Here is an 18,516-nt window from a genome sequence, read left to right as displayed (position 1 = left end):
ACTAAACTTGGTTCCACGGCAAAACCCTGAGGACCATATTTGCCAAGCAAGGAAAAGGACCTTCCCCATGTCCCATGCCCAAAATAGGTAAACCATATAGTCAACAATTCCATGACTTAGCCATCTCAACTGCTCCATGCTTCAATTGTAGGACCTCAAACAAGTCCCAAGAAACTCCTGATGACATTTCTTCTTAGAAATCAAGACTGGCCCCAGAGGATGAGTAAAGGCCACCGAAAGCAGGTTTGCAAATCACTTTTTAGTACACCTGACTGCATGGATTAAGTGTACGGGAAAATGATTTGTAAACCTACTTTTGGCGGTCTTTCAGATTTCATCATACTACCAGGTCAGACTCAGTTGCTCAGTGCTCAGGGAGAATTAAAGGCCCACCCTAATACCCTCATGGTAGTTATGGTCAAAGGGGACTATTTAATCAATTAGGTAACTCTCCCTTCTGTTCTGCAGGGAACAACTATGTACACCCTGAGTCTACAGGAAAGAAAACCAGGAGTAGGAAATAATGACAATTGGGAGAAGAGTCATGGTATTAGCAATCATTTGTTGTCATCTAAGTGAAAGCCACAAACTGGAGGCTCATTGATTTATGCATTTTATTTGATCCCCATGTTCTATTTGAATTATTTTGCTGCCATTTAAAATAGGAGAGATCACATAAAAATCCAGACTTTATTTCCATCTTTTATTGTAAAATAGAAGCTCTGGCAGCACTGCCCCACATTTTCACAAGGCAGTGATCAGAGGAGCTGAGCACCAGTGGCCTCCCATACAAGCGACAGGCAGCCTTTTTGGTTTGCTACAGTCCCCACCCCTCCCTATCATCTCATTTATTTTCACTTTACTCATTTATATTCCTGCCATGCCCGAGTGCATTTGAATTTACAACCCCTGAATTAAAGTTTAGCTAGAGAACACTCTTTACGTACCCTATGATGAACTCTGTCTACATTTATCTCCCTTAAGACATAATTTCATGGCTGGGTGCAGTGGCTCACGCCTGTAATCCCAGCACTTTGGGAGGCCGAGGCAAGCAGATCACAAGGTCAGGAGATCGAGGCCATCCTGGCTAACACGGTGAAACCCCGTCTCTACTAAAAGTACAAAAAATTAGCCGAGCATGGTGGCACGCGCCTGTAGTCCCAGCTACTCGGGAGGCTGAGGCAGGAGAATAACTTGAACCCAGAGGCAGAGGTTGCAGTGAGCCGAGATCGCGCCACTGCACTCCAGCCTGGGCAACAGAGCGAGACTCCATCTCAAAAAAAAAAAAAAAGGAAAGAAAGAAAAGAAAAAAATTATTTTATGAACTTCACTAAATCTTCCAATGGTAGCTGAGGATCTTCAAGTATCCCTGAACCTCAATCTCCAATGTCTAGCAATACTGATATTAAAAAGTACAAAACTAAGGCAAAGCTGTAAAAAAAGGAAAAAAAATGAATTTGTTCTTATTTACACTAAAGCTTTGAACATGACTTCTTTTCTTTTTGTCTCTCTTCCCTGAAGCCAAGTGCAGATGGAAGAAAAAATAATCTGGTTAACTGACAGTCCACTTAGATCACACTGGATCAAGGTTTTGAAATGGGCTTTTCATCAGCATCATGAATTATAGCCGCACTGATTCTGCTCCTACTGCTGTCATTCATCCAGCTCTGCTTTCCAGGCTCAGAAGACACAACAATCTGCTCTTGGAAGCCAAACCAGGGAGAAAACCTTCCTCTCTGATCTCATCCCTTGGGCTACCCACACCTCTGGTCTGCAAATTGAATATTTATTAATTCACTGTGTTTCTCTTAGAAGGTAAAAAAGGAAAAAGAAAGTCATCTTACTTGAAATACTCTTCACTTCCACTGACAAATGTCTTATTGGCCTGGCTGGTGAAATTAACCATTGTCAAGTTGGGATAAGCGGTCATGCAGAAAGTCGAGTTCTTGATCTGTATTTTGGGATGGTCACTGATAACACAGGAATCTGTTTAGGAGAGGACAGAATAGAAACACAGTGAAATCTGTACAGAAAACAGAGATTTGTCTCTCTGCAGCAGTTTAAAAACAAATGCCAAAAACATTTGCAAATATTGGAGAGTACCTTCAGGAAAGGATTAACTGGGCAAAGCCAGATATATTAAGAAAAGAACCAAAGAATTATGTTTTCTCCATCAGAGCCCCCAGTCCCCACAACTGCACCTTGTACTGATGACAAAGGCATTTACAGAACACTCTCTATGTGGTAGGCAAGTATTTTGCATGCATTATCTCATTTAATCCTCACAACAGCCTATGCAGGAGGTACTATAATCTTCCATTTTCAAAATAAGGAAACAGGCTTAAAGAGGTAGGTAACTCTACTGAAGCCACACAGCTTATGAGGAAGAGAATCAGGATTCGAACTCAGATCCTTATGACTCTGCAGAAAATAAATAAATTGCTGAAACGAATTTAATTAGAAAATAAGCAGACCCCCTGAAGGGTACTGCTACAGAAGGCTTTCTAAGAAGTTCACCTTGGACCCACTGCCTGGCACCACATTTAGTAAGTACTCTAGGATACACGTGCTGTGTACTTTCTACTCTCACGTGGGTAAGCAGAGGCAGCCACCACGCCGTCTACCGGGGATCCTGTGACAGGACCTGACAGTTTGGTGCTCAACTGGGGATGAGTCTTCTCTCCAGGAAACATTTGGCAAGTCTGGAAGCATTTTTAGTTGTCACACCTTGGGGACCTGGTGCTTACTGGTGTCTAATAAGTAGAGGCCAGGGATGCTAATACTAAATATCCTACAATGCACAGGACAGCCCCCCACAACAAAGAATTGTTCAGTCCCTTAGCCAGGCATGATGGCACACACCTGTAGTCCTAAATACTTGGGAGGCTGAGGCAGGAGGATTGCTTGAGCCCAGAAATGCAAGGCTGCAGTGAGACATGATCATGCCACTGCATTCCCAGCCTGGGTGATGAAGCAAGACCCTGTCTCTTAAAAAAAAAAAAAAAAAAAAAAAAAGAATTATTTAGTCCAAAACATCGGTGGTACCAAGGTTGAGAAGGCCTGATCTAGGCAGGGATGGAGAAAGGAAATTAACCCTGTGAGTCTTAGTATGTCAGGCTCTGTGTTGAACACTTTAATGATTATCTCATGAAATCCTCATAAAACCCAGGAGGTATATATTATTATTGTCGTTTTAAATAGGAAGAATCTGAAGTCTTTCGGACCATTTTACAATGCCTCTCTTTAAAATACAGATAAACTGACAAATACCTTAAATAAAGAATCCACCAGGACTAATCCCAAAGGACATTATTTTGCAAAGGAGCACATAGTAACAATAACAACAACAACTTACACTTATAAGGCAGTTACCACGTTTACGGCACTGTTTTAAGTACTTTGCATGCATTGACCAATTTAAGCTTCACACCACCCCCTATGAGAAGGTACTGTTTTATCTCTATGTTACAGATAAGGAAAACTGGGGCACAGAGGGATGCAGTGGCTAGCCAAGGTCATACATCAAGAGAGGATTTAAACAAGCTCTCTCTTTGGAGTCAATGACTTAGGCACTCCAATGTGAATAGGGAGCAGGGATTATAAATTCAAACACCTACAGAAGCCAGGATGACTTCAAACACCTACACAAATGAGGAAGGCATAAAATTAGAAAATAATAGAGAGAGGTGGGGACTGTGGCCAACCAGAGAGCACTCCAGCCAATCAGTGCCAAGCTTTTCCAGATGTTGTGGCAAAAGATGCAGAAAATCTATAAACTTACATGAAATATCTCCATTTAAAAATATTGAATGTGTTAAAATTGTCTTTAAATACCAGGAGCAACAATAACAAAAAGTGGCTGGGCAGGGTGGCTCACACCTATAATCCCAACAGTTTGGGAAGCCAAGGCAGGAGGATGTCTTGAGCCCAAGACTTCAAGACCAGCCTAGGCAACATAACAAGACCCCTATCTGTACAAAACATTTTAAAAATTAGCCAGGAGCAGTACTGCACATCTATAGTCCTAACTACTCAGGAGGCTGAGGGAGGAGGATTGCTTAAGCCCAGGAGTTCAAGGTTGCAGTGAGCTGTGATTGCACCACTGCACTCCAACCTGGGCAACAGAATGAGACCCTTTCTCTAAAATAAATAAATAATTTTAAGAAGCAGGCTTAATCTGGTGCATGGACTCCCATTTTATGTTCTCTGTGGAAAAGCATAGTGGGCAAGAATGTGAGTTCAGGCGTTCCACTACTCCTGAGAGCTTGAATGAGTTCCATTTGTCCAAGCCTCCATTTTCTGGTCATAGTTGTTCAGGGTTGCAATAAGGACTAAATGAAGAGAGATCACAAATTAAAAATCTTCCCACAATGCCTGGCACACAGCTGGCACTCAATAAATTTTAGCCGTAACTCAATCATCATTGTTATAGCTTTTTCTGGAGAGAGTATCTCTAGTCTTCAGCATCATCTCCCGTAAGGCCACTTGCCTGCCATAAATTGCCTACCACTTCCCATACACACCGCAGAGTTTCTTAGAATGTTGGGTAAAAATGGAAACAATAATAAGAATCCCTTCCCTTTCAGTAGTTCTTTAGACCAGGGTTTCTCAATAGCTGTACTAATGGCATTTGGGGTCAGATAAAGTAACCGCAGTAGGTCCATTGCCCAACAGGCACAGTGAGTCAATACTTCACCAAGACCCTGCGTTGCAGCAGAGAAAGAGGTTTAATTAAGAGAAGAGGACCTTTTTAAAGTCACCCCAGAATTCCAAAGGACCAATACCCCTGCAAGGGACAGCCTGGGCCCAGGAACAGAACACGTTCATGTGCTGATAACACAGAGAATGACAGATGGAGGGGCTGCACAAAGAAAGAGTGGGGATTGACACTTTGTTTTTTTTTTTTTTTCACCAAAATAAATAAATAAACCACTGGGTAAGAATGAGATAGGATCTGCTCAGCCTGGTCATATACTCGCAGGAAGCAAATAGAGTTTCCTGCGTTGCAGCAGAGAAAGAGGTTTAATCATAAGAGCCACTGAACAAGGAGATAGGAGGAAACCTCAAATCCATCTCCTCAAAGAGTTTGGAGCTAGGGTTTTGGAGTAGGTTGAAGAGTACAGGGTGAAGTCCTGGGACAGAGAGATGAAGAAAAGCATTCTCACACTGATTCAGTTCCTCTGTGGGAACCTTTTTTCATTTGTTTGTTTTTTGGTTTTTGAGACAGTCTCACTGTGTCACCCAGGCTAGGGTGCAGTGGCACAATCTCTGCTCACTGCAACCTCTACCTCCAGGGTTCAAGTGATTCTCATGTCTCAGCCTCCAAAGTAGCTGGGATTACAGGTGTGTGCCAACACTTCCAGCTAATTCTTGTATTTTTAGTAGAGACAGGGTTTTGCCGTGTTGCCCAGGATGGTCTCCAACTCCTGGCCTCAAGTGATCCATCCACCTTGGCTTCCCAAGGTGCTGGGATTACAGGCATGAGCTCCTATTAAAGCTGGTAGGAGTCTTTAAACTGGTTGGCATCAGCTATTTTGCTGGAATTCAGGATCTGCTTAAGCAATTCTTAAACAAAAGCCTTATGATTCTAGCATCAGAAATCTCATCTATAGGAACAATGGGGATGCAACTGTACGTAGTGTTACTCAATTTTTGGTTTCAAGGAAGTGAGTCAAAAGCACAGCTTGATTAATGCTGATTATAACAATACTTCTGTCTAGAATTCTTGTTAACCCTGCAAGGACAGCTTTAGTAATTCTTGGCTGTGGGACCGTCCTGTGCATTGCAGGATATTTAGCAGAATCCCTGGCCTACACCTACTAAATGCCAGGAGCCCACCCAGCTGCAACAACTAAAAACGTCTCTGAACGTTGCCAAATGTCCCCTGCAAAATCTCCCCTGGTTGAGAATCTCCACTTCGGGGCCTAAAAATATCTTCCTATTCAAAGTATCTTCTTTAATCAAATAACAGAGTTTCAGGAGGATTCCCACCTAATCATTATCAAATATTTACCAGGAAAGCTTTTGTTTCCCCCAGCAGTGACGTGAATGAAGACAATTAAAGAACACTCCATATCTCTGTTCTGTAAATAAGCACATAAGTTATTTCTAGCCCTCCTGCCAAACATTACGTCCACCCAAGACTGGAGAGATCACTAACACGAGGGCAAACACCAAATCTCTCGATTCCCAAGTTGCAATTGTGAAGCACGCAGGCAGCCTCACTAGAGAGCGTCTCTGGATGTCTGTAGATCACTGCCGCCGCAGCAGCACAAGGTCACCGTTCCTGCAGCAATGCAGCAGGGTTCCCAGGCTCCCCACTCGCTCGCTCCGCAGCCCCAAGCCTCCTGCAATATCCCCTCCCACCACCGGGCGGCAGGAGCATGCTTCCCAGCGCCCGGCGCCTTCGGGTCTACCCGCGAGGGAATGATGGGCCATCTTATCAGAGAGCTCTGCGGCCCAGCAACCCCGAACAAAGAACAGCGATAATGATCGTGCTAAATTGGAAGCTGTGGAATGGGATTCTCTTTACTTGGGCAATTATTAATAAATGAAAGCACATGAAAGACCAGGGAGAAAAGGAATCATTTAATTAAAATTGTAATGAAAATGAAGCCATTCCGGAAATAGAAATGGTATTTATGTTGTTCCTATTTTACGTGACCCAGCTAGCTCCTATGTTCACGTAAAGCCGCTGGTCTCACTTGACAGGGCACAGACTAGTCATTCTCCATTACAGATACTTGGAGAGTTGAGTCACCCTAAAGACAGCAGCCTCTCTTACAACCTGCATCACAGAAAGATGTGGCAAACGCTGCCTCTCCCCACCCACAGATCCAGGGCTTTCCTCTGGGGCTGGAGTGGGTATGGTTGCCTGGTATCCCCACGGAATGTGTCCCTTGCAGCACTGAGAGTGTCATGGGGCAGCTCCAAGTTGCACATGAAGGTCACAATAGCTAGGCATTCAGCCCCTCTCTCCTGGGATGAGTCCTTTTGCCCAGCAGTCACAGGGTGTGGGTAGTTATGGGGTTGTGAGAGAGAAGGTGAGACTGGAAGGCAATTGGTGGGAAATGCTGGGGAAAGAGTTTATCCATCTCTTAAGGAAGGCTTGCTCAATATGACCATTTGGGAAACAGCCTGGCAATATCCGTTGTCTAGACTCCTGATTTGTCCAGCAGAGCAGTGGGGCTCTGCAAGTCAGGCCACCATCAACTTTTCTAAGTCACCCCAGAATTCCAAAGGACCAATACACCTGCAAGGGATAGCCTGGCGCCAGGAACAGAACACACTCATGTGCTGATAACACAGAGAATGACAGATGGAGGGGCTGCACAAAGAAAGAGTGTGGATTGACACCTTGTTTTTCTTTTCAACAACAACAACAAAAAAATTAAAAATTAAAACACTGGGTAAGAATGAGATAGGATCTGCTCAGCCTGGTCATATACTTGCAGGAAACAATCAGCGTGAAAAATGTACATTGTCTCCTTGTGCTCAGAGCTTGCATCATTTTAATGGTTTGTACCAGATGAGTAGGAGCTGAGCTGTGTCATATCTTTGCTCTGCCTTTCATGTCTCCCAGGCGATGGTGAGCCAGACTGGAAGCCAGAGACAGGGGCTTCTGTGTCTCTTGTGCCTCCACCCATGTGCCTGATCCAGTCAACATGCTCAGCCTGCTTTAAACACACACACACACACACACACACACACAGAGAGAGAGAGAGAGAGAGACAGACAGACAGACAGACAGAGAGACTATAAAATAAACACATGTTCATGGCAGAAAATGCAGAAAAAAATGTCATCTCTCTGGGTCTGCAAGAGGGAAGAATTCATATTTTTGCCCTTAATATACTTGAAGGGTTAAATAGTGTCCTAGTTCCATCATGAAAAAAGCTGGTTTTGGAGGGCAACACTAAGAGCCAATCATACGGAGATCACAGGAAGCTGGTCTCAGCACAGACCTAGCTGAGGAGAATTAACAGATCTACTGCAGAAAGAAGAAACTCCTTGTTTCTAGGTTCCCTTTAAAATGACGAGAGCTTCCAAAGTGACTGCTACTAGCACCTTTTATTTGTAGAGTTATATGCTTCTGCAACTGTATCACACTCCTCATTTCTTTTCTCCTTACAGCAATCCCCATAAGGTAGGTAGAGGAAGAACATTTTTATTTCTGTTTTTTAGAGAAGGAAAACAGATCCAGAGAGAGTTACTTGACCCAGACATACATACAGTCAGTGACAGAGGTATAGACCAGAAAGACTTTCTGACATAGCTGCCCCTACTTCTCCTCACATTCACTCTCTTGCCCTTGACCCAAGAAGCTGACACTTTCTGCCAAGGCCTCAAGTCCCAATCTATTTCACATCTGAAGCATCTTCCAGGAACACTCCCTGACTCCCCAGTATCTTGCCCTCTTCTAGACACTACATTTTTATCAGAGTGGTCTAAGGGTCCACTCTCATATTCACCTCATGCACTGAGCAGTATCTTGTGAAGTCTGGCCCCAGGATCGCTCTCCTGGACTCTAGGAATTAGACCATCACTTTTCAAATTGTACCATGCAGATAAGTCACCTGGGAACCTACTTAAAATGGAAATCTATTCAGAAAGGCTAGGGCAGGGCTTCTAACCACCATCCAGGTAATGCTGCTAGTCTAAGAAACACTATAAAACAAAATAAAATTCTACAACGACTTGTTAAAATGCAAATTTTCTGAACCCAACCAAATCTATAAATCAGACTATCTTGTGGGCCTGTGAACCTGCATTTTTAACAAAGATTTCAGCTATTCATAAGCAAACAAAAATTTGATTAAGCTTTCCTCTGGGCCAGGAGCTCCTTAAGTTTTATGTTAGAATTAAGTATATTTGATAGTTTGATGTAATCTCTGTGTTCCCAGAACCTAGTATAGGTCCTAGCATGCATAATATATGTTCAATTATTTTGCTGAATAAATGGATAGTTTAGAATACACACACCTAAAGCAGGTATTTCCAAACTTACCTAATAAAAGTTTGGTTTTATCTTTGCATTCTGGCGTATTCCAAGGGTTGTTGCAGGAGCCCCAGGGTAGTACAGACACAAAGGAGGCAAACAGGTAGAAAAGTGTATAGCAAATAATCACATTGTAGTATATGGCTATTAGGACAGAGATGATCAGCATCGCGATGCCACAGCCTGCAGAAGCAAAAATTCCAGGGGTTCATTCCATCTTAAATGCTATGGAATTCTTAGAGTTGGGCATAGGGTGGGGACCTAGGCCTAGGCTCTCTTGTACAGAATGGATGCACTAATAGCAGAGTGGACTGTATGTCTACCAGGGATATGAAGGCATTCTGCTGGGAACTCAACAATGCCAGAGGTGATCTTGGGCCATTATTCAGAAGGATCAAATAAAGGAAGGAAAGAGTTAGTTCTATTAACCACAAAGGCAGGTCTCCCTCCCTGGGGCTGCATGGTGCCAGAGGGGACAGAGTAAGAAAGGGCCTCAGGAGGCTGAGCGGCAGGCTGGACTCACCTTGTAGAGCTGGGATGGCCTTCCACACAGACACTGGCCCCTGGCTGGCAAACTGGCCCAGCGACACCTCCAAGAAGAAGATGGGTAATCCAGCCAGAGCCAGCATCATCAGGTAAGGGATGAGGAAAGCACCTTGGAAAGAGAGTGGGGAGTGAGAGCCCTAGGAGGCAAAAGCAGGCTGCTGCCCTCCTTAACCCTCTGGGTTGGGGGCTGGGCTCCCTCTCAAAGAACTAAAGGACAATTTAGCTCCATTCCTGAAGAAGCCCTTTGATGTCCTGTTTCAGCAACAGTCACCCACAGATATTTAAGAGCCCTCCTCCAAAAAGTATAAGGGTACCCATGCAAATACACTCCTTATTTCAACTCTCCACTGGCAGATGGCTAAGGATATGTGCTGATGGGGTTTTATTATTTTCTTTTTTTATTATAGCACTTCAGTTTCCCAAAATGAAGCCCTCCCAGAGCTCAACCAGTCCATGCCTTTGACTCACTACTGGATTCAGGTTGGTGAAATCTTATCAGAGCCTCAGCCCTCCCAGGACCCAAAATCTTCTAAGCTAAACTCCAGGAGCCCTCCTCTACAGTAAGTTACCTGAACACCTTCTGCCAACCAGGGTTGGGCAGGCTCTGCCAGACAGCCATTGGGGGATACCCATCCTTCTTCCTAAACCCATCTCCATCCCCATCACACGCTTCTCAACGCCCTTCTCCATATGAGAAGTTCCTTCCATCCTTCAAGGTCAACTCAAATGCTTCCTCCTCCAAGAAGTCTCCCTTCTGAGTCCTCCCACAGTACCTTTCTCCAGGCACCGATCACTTGATAATTTTTATGTAAGTGTCTTATTCAGCCTGTGAGCCCCTAATGTTGTTTGCGCTGCATCTCTTTATTCCTCAAAATGCCCCGTCTAGGGCAATAGTACTTGGCAGGCCTCCATAGAGTCACTGAGACTTCTCTAGGGTTCTTTCCCTTCAACATTCTTTGAGGTTGTTTGGGAGGGACTTGGGGAATGGTCATGATTTTTGAAAAGGTTTTGACCAGAACATGCTGCTGCATGGGCCAGAGTCAAGGTGGGTACTGGAGATGCGCGAGCGCAGAACACTGGCCTCAGCGGAGGGAAAACTGATCTTTCTCCAGTCTACTCTTCATGCTCCCGCCCCTCCGCACTTCCTGTTTGATGGCAGGGCCTTTCCTGCCCGGGGCTCTCCAAGCCAGGAAGGCCCAGGGGCAGCCACCGGCTGCTGGGCAGTAAAACCGGGGTCCTGCTTTATCCTCTCAAGACAGGGATTGTGCAGTCCTCCTCTGCTCCTGAAAAGGAGCGGCGAGCCCTCCACCCCGCACTGAGGGCTGAGGGGCCTCGAGCCGCAGTGTGGAACAGGCTGCCTCGCATCACAGAGCCTGGCTCCTCCGGAACCCTGAGATCTGCTCCGCCGCTCTTCGCAGATCCCGGGCGGGCAAAGCGCGGGCACTTGCGCGGGCCAACCTCCTTTTGCTGGAACTCCCTCCCCATCCACTACCCTGATAACCCACTCCCCTTCTAGTCGCTGGAAGCCTTGTTGTAGCATCCTGGCCTGAGGGCGCCCTGCGGAAAACCAAACGGGAACCTATCTGGGTGCCTCTATTCGTGTGGCCGGTACCTGGTCTGTTTTCAGGGCACCCCCGATGGCAAATGCTCTGAGGTCCTCATAAGTACTTGTCAAAGTGTCCTAATTTGGAACTGGAGAGGACGGGAGTAGTGGCCTATGTTTTGCGCTTTAACCGTCCGGTGGTGCAGCACCTGTCCGTTCTGCTGCAACAAATTCCGCCTGAAGCGGACCCAAGAGACAAAAACAAAAGAACAAAAACCCTTAAACTGCCTGACCTATGGGGTGAAGCAGTGCATTGCTTGTCCCTTCGGTCCAGTTGAGAAGATGTGGGACGGGGCTCTAGGTTCAAATTCCTATTGCTAGAGAGCGGCCGGCCCCGCGGCACCTAAACGCTGGGAGGGCCAGAGGGATCGTGAATGTGCCAGGTCCCTCCTCGGTGGGTACAGAAGAGGTACAAGGGAGCATAGTGGCCCAGCAGCCGATGCAAGCCTAACTAGTGTCCTCCCCACCTCTGAAACGGCTTTCATTCAAAAGCAGCACCTTCCCCCAATTTAGGGCAGATGAAAGAAACCTGTTTTCGCTGTAAGATTTTACTAAAATCAAAATATGTTCTGCTTCAAGAAGCAGAAGAAGGCGGGGGTGGCAGGCACTTCTGAGAGGTTTTTGACAGCACAGCCTCAACCCCTTCCCCCTCACCTCTTAGATCTCCTAAGGAGTCCCCTAGGAAGACAGGATATAATCCTGAATCAGGGCTCCAGGACTGCACAGCTGCTGGCTCTAACCTCGTTGGATGCCCGGAGTGCCGCCGCTCTCTGAACGCTTGACCGCTAGCACCCGTGCTTACGTGGCTCAGGACCCAGGCCCCAAAACTGGGTCAGTGGGGGTTTGTGGGTCCTCACTCCTCCGCTGTGTCCCTCTCTAGATAAGATACTCCGGGATCTAATGCCTATCGATTATGGTCGCCCCCGCCCTCTGGTTGTGCACTCAAGCCTACGAGGTGTAGGGCTGGAGCCTGAGGAGGCTGTCCTGAGCCTCCCCGCCCGGCGGCCCTGCCTGAGGGCTCCTGTCCCACCCAACCCTCAGGTGCCCGCCCCGCCCCGCCGCAGGCGGAAAGAGCGGAAAAGCCATACCTCCCCCGTTCTGGAAGGCCAGGTAGGGAAACCTCCAGACATTGCCCAGCCCCACTGCGTACCCCACCATGGACAGGATGAAGTCCAGTTTGCTGGACCAGTTCCCTCGGGCCTTATTCTCATCCCCTTGCTCGTCCTCCTGGGGGCGGAAAAGCACATTGTCGATAACAGCCCCGAGTAGGTCCACAAGCAGGCCCCTTCCACCCTCCCCCCGCTAGGGGTCCTTCCCAGCAAGCAGGCTCCCACTTCTCAACCGAGGATGCATCAGCAAGCAGGACCCCAAATCTAAAGAAAGGATGCATCTACAAGCAGGGACCTCACCCCTCAACCCTGCACTGAGAGTCAATCAGCAAGCAGGTCCTCAATTCTGATCTGAAGATCCATCTTAAACAGACCCAAAACCCCTCTTTCCCAGATCATACAGTCAGGGCGCACCAGCAAGCAGCTGTCCCCAAACCTTGAACCTGTAAGGTGATTGCAAGCAGGTCCCTCCATCCCCAACCCCTTACCAAGAATTTATTTGGCAAGCAGGCTCCCCCAACATCATGCCTGGAGTTCCCAGCAAGCAGGTTCCTAATTAACCCTCTCCCACAAAAAAAACCTTCACCGCACCCCCTCCTCAGCCGTTTCTTCCTTTAGAGTGTGTGCCAAGACCAGAAAGAGAGCTGCAATGCCGAAGCCAGCCAGAGCCCCTGCCTTACTTTCCTGACCAAACCAGAACCTGCCTGGTCAACTAATTTAAGAAGGCATCCTTCAAGACTAATGCAAGGGAGATGGGCAGGAGGGAGATTTGAAGGTGAAACAAGACGGAAAACAAACAAACAAAAAAGGTTGATATGGGAAGAGACAAGCCATCTACAACCTTGAGTTCTGGTCTAAATTTTGCTACTAACCAGCTGGATAACCCCAGGCAAGCCACTTGCTCTCTCTGAACCTCCGTGTCTCATCTGTAAAAGAGGCTTAGAATGACTGTCCCCTGAAGCCCTTGCCAGCTCCAGCAGTCTATGAATCTTTGAGGCTCATTTCTTCAAGCTCACACGAAGATGCTTTCTTGGGGCAGTGCCTGGTCCTGGAATGCCTCACTAGTAAGCAGGAAAAATGGGGGGAGACCACCCCAAATAAACTCTGAAAATGTTCAGGACACCTAGACACTGCACAAAGCTTTCCAGGGACTCAGGCCACCACACAGTTTCCACCTTCTCAGTCACCCTTCACCTCTTATTGTAGTAACTTGCTAGGTCTCATACTTTTCTACAGGGTGTGCAGGACACAGCAGCAGCTGTCAGGAGAAGTCTTAGGGAGGGAGAAAGGGCCAGGGTGAATGTCAGAAAGGCACAATCAGAAAGATGGGCAGGGCTGAAAATAAGTACTTCCAGAAACCAGACATCTTTAACATCCTCCCTCTAATCCTCCCACACACAGACCACCTCCATTCCTAATCCCACCCTTCAATCCTTCCAGGGCTGCAAAGGGTGGGAGTTCCAGCTCCTTCTGCCGCAGTGCGGAGGTTAAGCAAGACAAGTGAAACAAATATTCTGCTCCACCTGGGGTCACACTGTGGGATACATGCTGTCAGAGGCAGATAATATACATAGAAAAACACTCCGGATGTGGACCCCGAAAGGAAAGGCAAGTGGGAAATTCTATGTTTATTTCTAGTTCTGACACCACAAGCTCCTGCTATGTGGGCCTGTGGATAAGTGTGAATGTGTATGTGTATGTGTGTGTGTGTGTGCAAACACTAAAGTGACTAAGGATAGAAGGGTTGTATAAATCCTAAACCTCACACAGGCACAAATTTTGGTCCAGGCCCCACTGCTGGATATATGCATAGCCCCTGAGGCCAGGAAAGGAGAGGAAATAGCAGAAAGGCAGGCAGTGAGAAGGGAAGAGCTGAAGTTGATGAAAAAGGACAGAAGAAAGAAGAGATCAGAGAAGGAAGGAGAGAGACGAGAGGGAAATTGAAGAGAACAAAAGCCTATATGAGATAGCGGGCCACCAGCAAAAGCTGCCTTTATTCATAACCCAAGGATTGGGATTTGCTCTGTGGGTTTTTCACGCCTCTAATTAAGTAGTAAAGGATCAAATGCAAGAGGGGTTTAAGATTGGTGGGGCCTGAAGCTTACACAATTGAGGGAGGTTACTTTAGGGAAAAAAATAGAAAATTATGGCAAAAGTAGACACCAGGTTTTGGAAGGACCCAGGCAAAGGACAGGCCCCAAAACTTAAGCTTCAGTAGCCTCAGGTAAACCCACCTCGCATCAAATGAGTTCTCATGTAATAAAGGTAACTGGCAGTGTAAAGGCTACAAAACTTAAACTATTATCCTCCTACCCCTCCATCCCCAGCCACCACCACGTGGCTTTGTTCTGAATTTTAACCCTCTTTTTGTTTAATTAAGAAATTATTTTTGAAAAGAAAAGACAGTCATTGGCAGGAGAGGGAGTCTGTCTGCATAAAAGGGTGGAATCTATCTTCCTCAACTCTTTCGTGGATCTGGACCTGTATTCCCGCTACCGCCAAGGCTGGGAAGGGGCAGGTCGTGGCCCCTCTGGCAGGGTCACTGCAGCCCTCGCGCCCTGAACTGCCGACCCCAGCGCAGTGCGAGCTTCCGAAGCCCCAAAGCCGCCTCCCGCATCCACCACCTGGCACTGCCAACCGGTTTCCCCATCAGCATACGTGCACCCGCCACGGCCCGGCTGGCCTCTCTCGCGCAGCTGGAGAGCAGGACACTGTGCGGGCCAAATGCAACCTGCTTACCTGGGTGGCAACGGTGGCCACGCTGCCCGGGAGCACGGACGTGATTCCATCCGTGCCCAGCACCACGGTGCTCTGGCTCACGTTCACCCAGCCCACAGCAGGGGTATTGTTCCGCTCCAGGGTGCCCTTGCCCACACTCACGTTCGCATCCCCCTCCGGGCCTCGCAGAGAAGGGATCTTACAGTGCAGCGCGTTGCCGGGTCCGGAGCTCGCAGGAGGTGGGGGGGCCTGCGCGCCTTGCGCCTCTCTCAAGTCTCGCAGAGCTGCAGAGGCCGCCTGCGCCCGCGGGCTACTGAGTTTGCAAGACCCCACTCCTGGCCGCTCAGCCTCGCAGGCTCGCGCGTCCGCTGACTGGAAAGTTTGGGCGCCGGTGGAAGCGGACCTGGGCACACGTGGCGGCGGCGGGGCGGCAGCCGCGGGAAGCTCCTGCTCCGGGCTCGTCCTGGGAGCGCATGGGCCATCCGGGTGGCCCTGCGCCGCCGCCGCCTCCGGGCTGTTGGCCGGCAGTTTATTCATTTCCTTGGGAGCACTGCAATCCTGCAAACACAATGTCAAGTTCGTGCAAAACAAAGTCACAACAGCTTTTAAAATACCTGTATCTACATATGGAGACGTTCGCAACTCAGGTCCAGACACAATATCTGGGGAAGCAAATTGGAATCTGAACTTTTTTTTAAAGAAAGGCTGCAATCAGTATTTCTCAATTTGCCCGTTTCATCAATAACCAGATGACAAAAAGAAGCTAATATTCCCTCCCTAGTGGAGGATGAACTAAGAAAAGAGGCAGAAATGTAATTTTGTAAGGGTAAAGGGGGAATGGAAATAGCCCTGGAGTCATGAGCTCCCCTCCCTCTTTGGATTTCACATCACAGCTGTGGGTGCCCGCATCCCCATCACCACTGTAGAAAGATTCTTTAATTTTCCGCCCCATTTCCTTTGTCATTCAACAATGCACACTGCCTTTTTCCCCCATAGACAAGCTGTGGCCACAAAGCTGATGCCCTGGCACCTGCGAGCGCTTGAGGCCAAATTGGTTGAGTCCCAGCGCTCCACAACCCACCTCCTCCCGCCAGGTAGCAAAGACAAGGTTAAGAATCACGATCAAAATAACCACAAAAAAACCTACAACGATAATAAACTAAATTTCACAGAGTAGTAACTAGGTTTGTTATCTTACACAACTTGTATTCACTTCCAGATTCCCAGACATGGAAAAGAATATGCAAAGCTTTTTGTTCTTTTGTTTAGGTTTTTCTTCTTCTTCTTCTTCTTCTTCTTCTTCTTCTTCTTCTTCTTCTTCTTCTTCTTCTTCTTCTTCTTCTTTTGCGTAACTATTCACAGGAGTCTAATATCCTTCACAACTCTAAGCTTGCTTGAGTACCAAAACTCATGACTAATTTTTATTCGCTTTTTCCCAATTCACTTTCAAATGAAAAGAACTGCCAGCGGTGGTTTTTCTATCCACTTTCTCCCCTCGTGTTATCTTTCACGGCTTCCTAAACATTAGCACCAATAATTATTATTACACTGTAAGAATAATCCTATTATCTTCGCCTCCACCGCACTCCTCTCGTCTAACCCCCTTTCACAAACACGCAGAATAGAGCTCCTCAATTTGCACAAATCTAAGTACCTCGGCTTCAGCCAGCATTTGTCTCAGTAGCCTCTAGGACCCAGAGCAACTCGCTTCTGTACCGGCATCTGGCTTTTCAGCACCGAGGACAGTGCCCGGGATCGGGTCTTTAGGAGCCACAGCCAACCTCTCAGCTCTACAGCCTAGGAAACCTCTTTGCGACCTCAGGTGACGCTCACAAGTACAAATACCTAGGGCTGCGAGAATTGTTGTCCTCGTCGCCCCCTTTCCCCCCACCCAATGCACAGACATCTCCAAAAGAAATAGCCAAAACGAATCTGCTTTCCCTGTCCCCTCAGCCCCCTTTCCTCTTGAAAGAACAAAAGCAAACACTCACCATGTCTGACACAGGCAACAGACTGAACTGGTGGAGGGTGAAACCCGCTATTGACAAGACTGGGTTTGGCTCAGGCAGGAGAGGCGCTTTCTATATCTCCTTGGGAAAGGCCGGGTTTGCGTCAGTGCAAAGCAAGGTGCCCTTGGTTTGACATTTTCTTGATAATACAAGTTTGATAAATCATTACCCCCTTGGATTCAAGTTTTAAAGGGACAACAGCCTAGAGTATGCTGGCCAGTTGTCACTCCAGCGGGAGGGGGCTGCGTGTTTGGCGTGACTCATGTGGTTTGATTACTAAACCGAAACCGGCAGGAGGGGAAGACAGAAGTTTGCCTCCTCCTAATTAAGGGAAACATGGGAGGGACACGTCCCACTGCACCCAAGGCAAGGCGCAGCCGCCAACAGAGTGGATCGGGCTGTAGAGGTGGAAGGAGGGGGTTAAATCACTGTCTTCTCTTTCCCTTTCACTAGATTCCATTGCTGTCCCTCCTTATCTTCAGGGATTCCGAAAATATTACTCCGAAAGAGATTGAGGGTCTGCGCATAGCCCCACAGCTCTGCGATGACTGAAGCAGGCATGGGTCCTGCATTTATCAAGGTGTACCTACCTAGCATGTATGTGGACTTCAGATTCTCACATCCCTACCCTTCCAGACAGTCAGTCTTGGAGGAATCCTGGGTTTTTGCTTAAAAATTGTGATCTGGTATTTCCGTTCCTATTTCTGTTATCACAATCAAGAGAAAATTCTGAGTATAACTGACCGTTTTCACTATATTTTTAAGCTTTTCTGAAGACGTTTTAGAGAAAGAAAAACGAAGTTTTTCCAACACAGACCTAGTTCTTAGGTCACTTTCAAAGTCAAGGGAAACCCCTTCTTTCTTTACAGTCCTTTCAATAAAATCCTACCAGAGCCAGGCCTGATTTGCCAGCGCGGGACCTTAGAGACCGTCCAAATCGGGATGCCCAGCAATGGGGGGGAGGGGGGAATGAGAGCTGGCAATCTGCAAAGCCATGCCAGGATGTTCAACCGTACTGTGGCGGGGATGGGAGTGGGGGTGGCCATGGCGATAAAAAGATGGACTTTCTTATTGGTACAATGCAATAGCTATAATCAGAAGAGGAAAAAACGCCTTTACAAAGAAGGTGTAGTTTGGAGACTAGAAGGGGATTATCAGCAAAATGCTTCCCTTCTCTCCTTCCTTTCCGGTCTAGCTCGGGGAACCCCTGGCCTCGGGGATGAGGAGCCACAGACAGCACGTTGTCCCTTCCCTACTGCCAACAGCCCAGCCCACTGCCTCGGGGTGCGCGCCGTCGCCAGTGGCTGGGCCGTCCCACGCGGCGGGAGGACAATGCCGCGGCGGCCGCGGCCGCAGGCGTAGGCTGCAGTGGCAGATTGCGGCGGGCGCCGGGGGCACTAAGGGGCACCCTCCTGCTCCTCTGGAGAGCCCGAGAGTGTTTGGATGCCTCCGCTGGTTGGCTTTCCCGCCTAGCCCCTCTAAAGGGCAGCTGGCTGGGACACACGGTCTGCATTGCCTTTGGTGGGCAGGAGG

The 18,516-nt window shown here is 47.7% G+C and overlaps 1 protein-coding gene across 2 annotated transcripts in view; it reads right to left on the bottom strand.

The window, feature by feature from the left end:
- Positions 1–15,532, bottom strand: part of SLC6A5 (solute carrier family 6 member 5) — a 57,883-nt gene extending 42,351 nt beyond the window's left edge. Inside the window, exons 1-5 of one of the 2 annotated variants that reach the window (XM_057299125.2) lie at positions 14,996–15,532; positions 12,236–12,374; positions 9,522–9,653; positions 9,008–9,181; positions 1,845–1,986 (exon numbers count right to left, since the gene is read on the bottom strand). In XM_057299125.2, the coding sequence (XP_057155108.1) occupies positions 1,845–1,986; positions 9,008–9,181; positions 9,522–9,653; positions 12,236–12,374; positions 14,996–15,511 (1,103 nt within the window). In that variant the 5' untranslated portion in view covers positions 15,512–15,532. The remainder of the gene's footprint in view (positions 1–1,844; positions 1,987–9,007; positions 9,182–9,521; positions 9,654–12,235; positions 12,375–14,995) is intronic. The other variant, XM_055094237.2, reaches the window with a different exon arrangement.
- Between the last annotated feature and the right edge of the window lie 2,984 nt (positions 15,533–18,516).

Source organism: Pan paniscus, chromosome 9 (genome assembly GCF_029289425.2).
Source record: "Pan paniscus chromosome 9, NHGRI_mPanPan1-v2.0_pri, whole genome shotgun sequence".
NCBI classification, from domain to species: domain Eukaryota; kingdom Metazoa; phylum Chordata; class Mammalia; order Primates; family Hominidae; genus Pan; species Pan paniscus.
The sequence above is the reverse complement of the archived record's forward strand: the minus strand, read 5'-3'. Positions and strand labels throughout refer to the sequence as shown.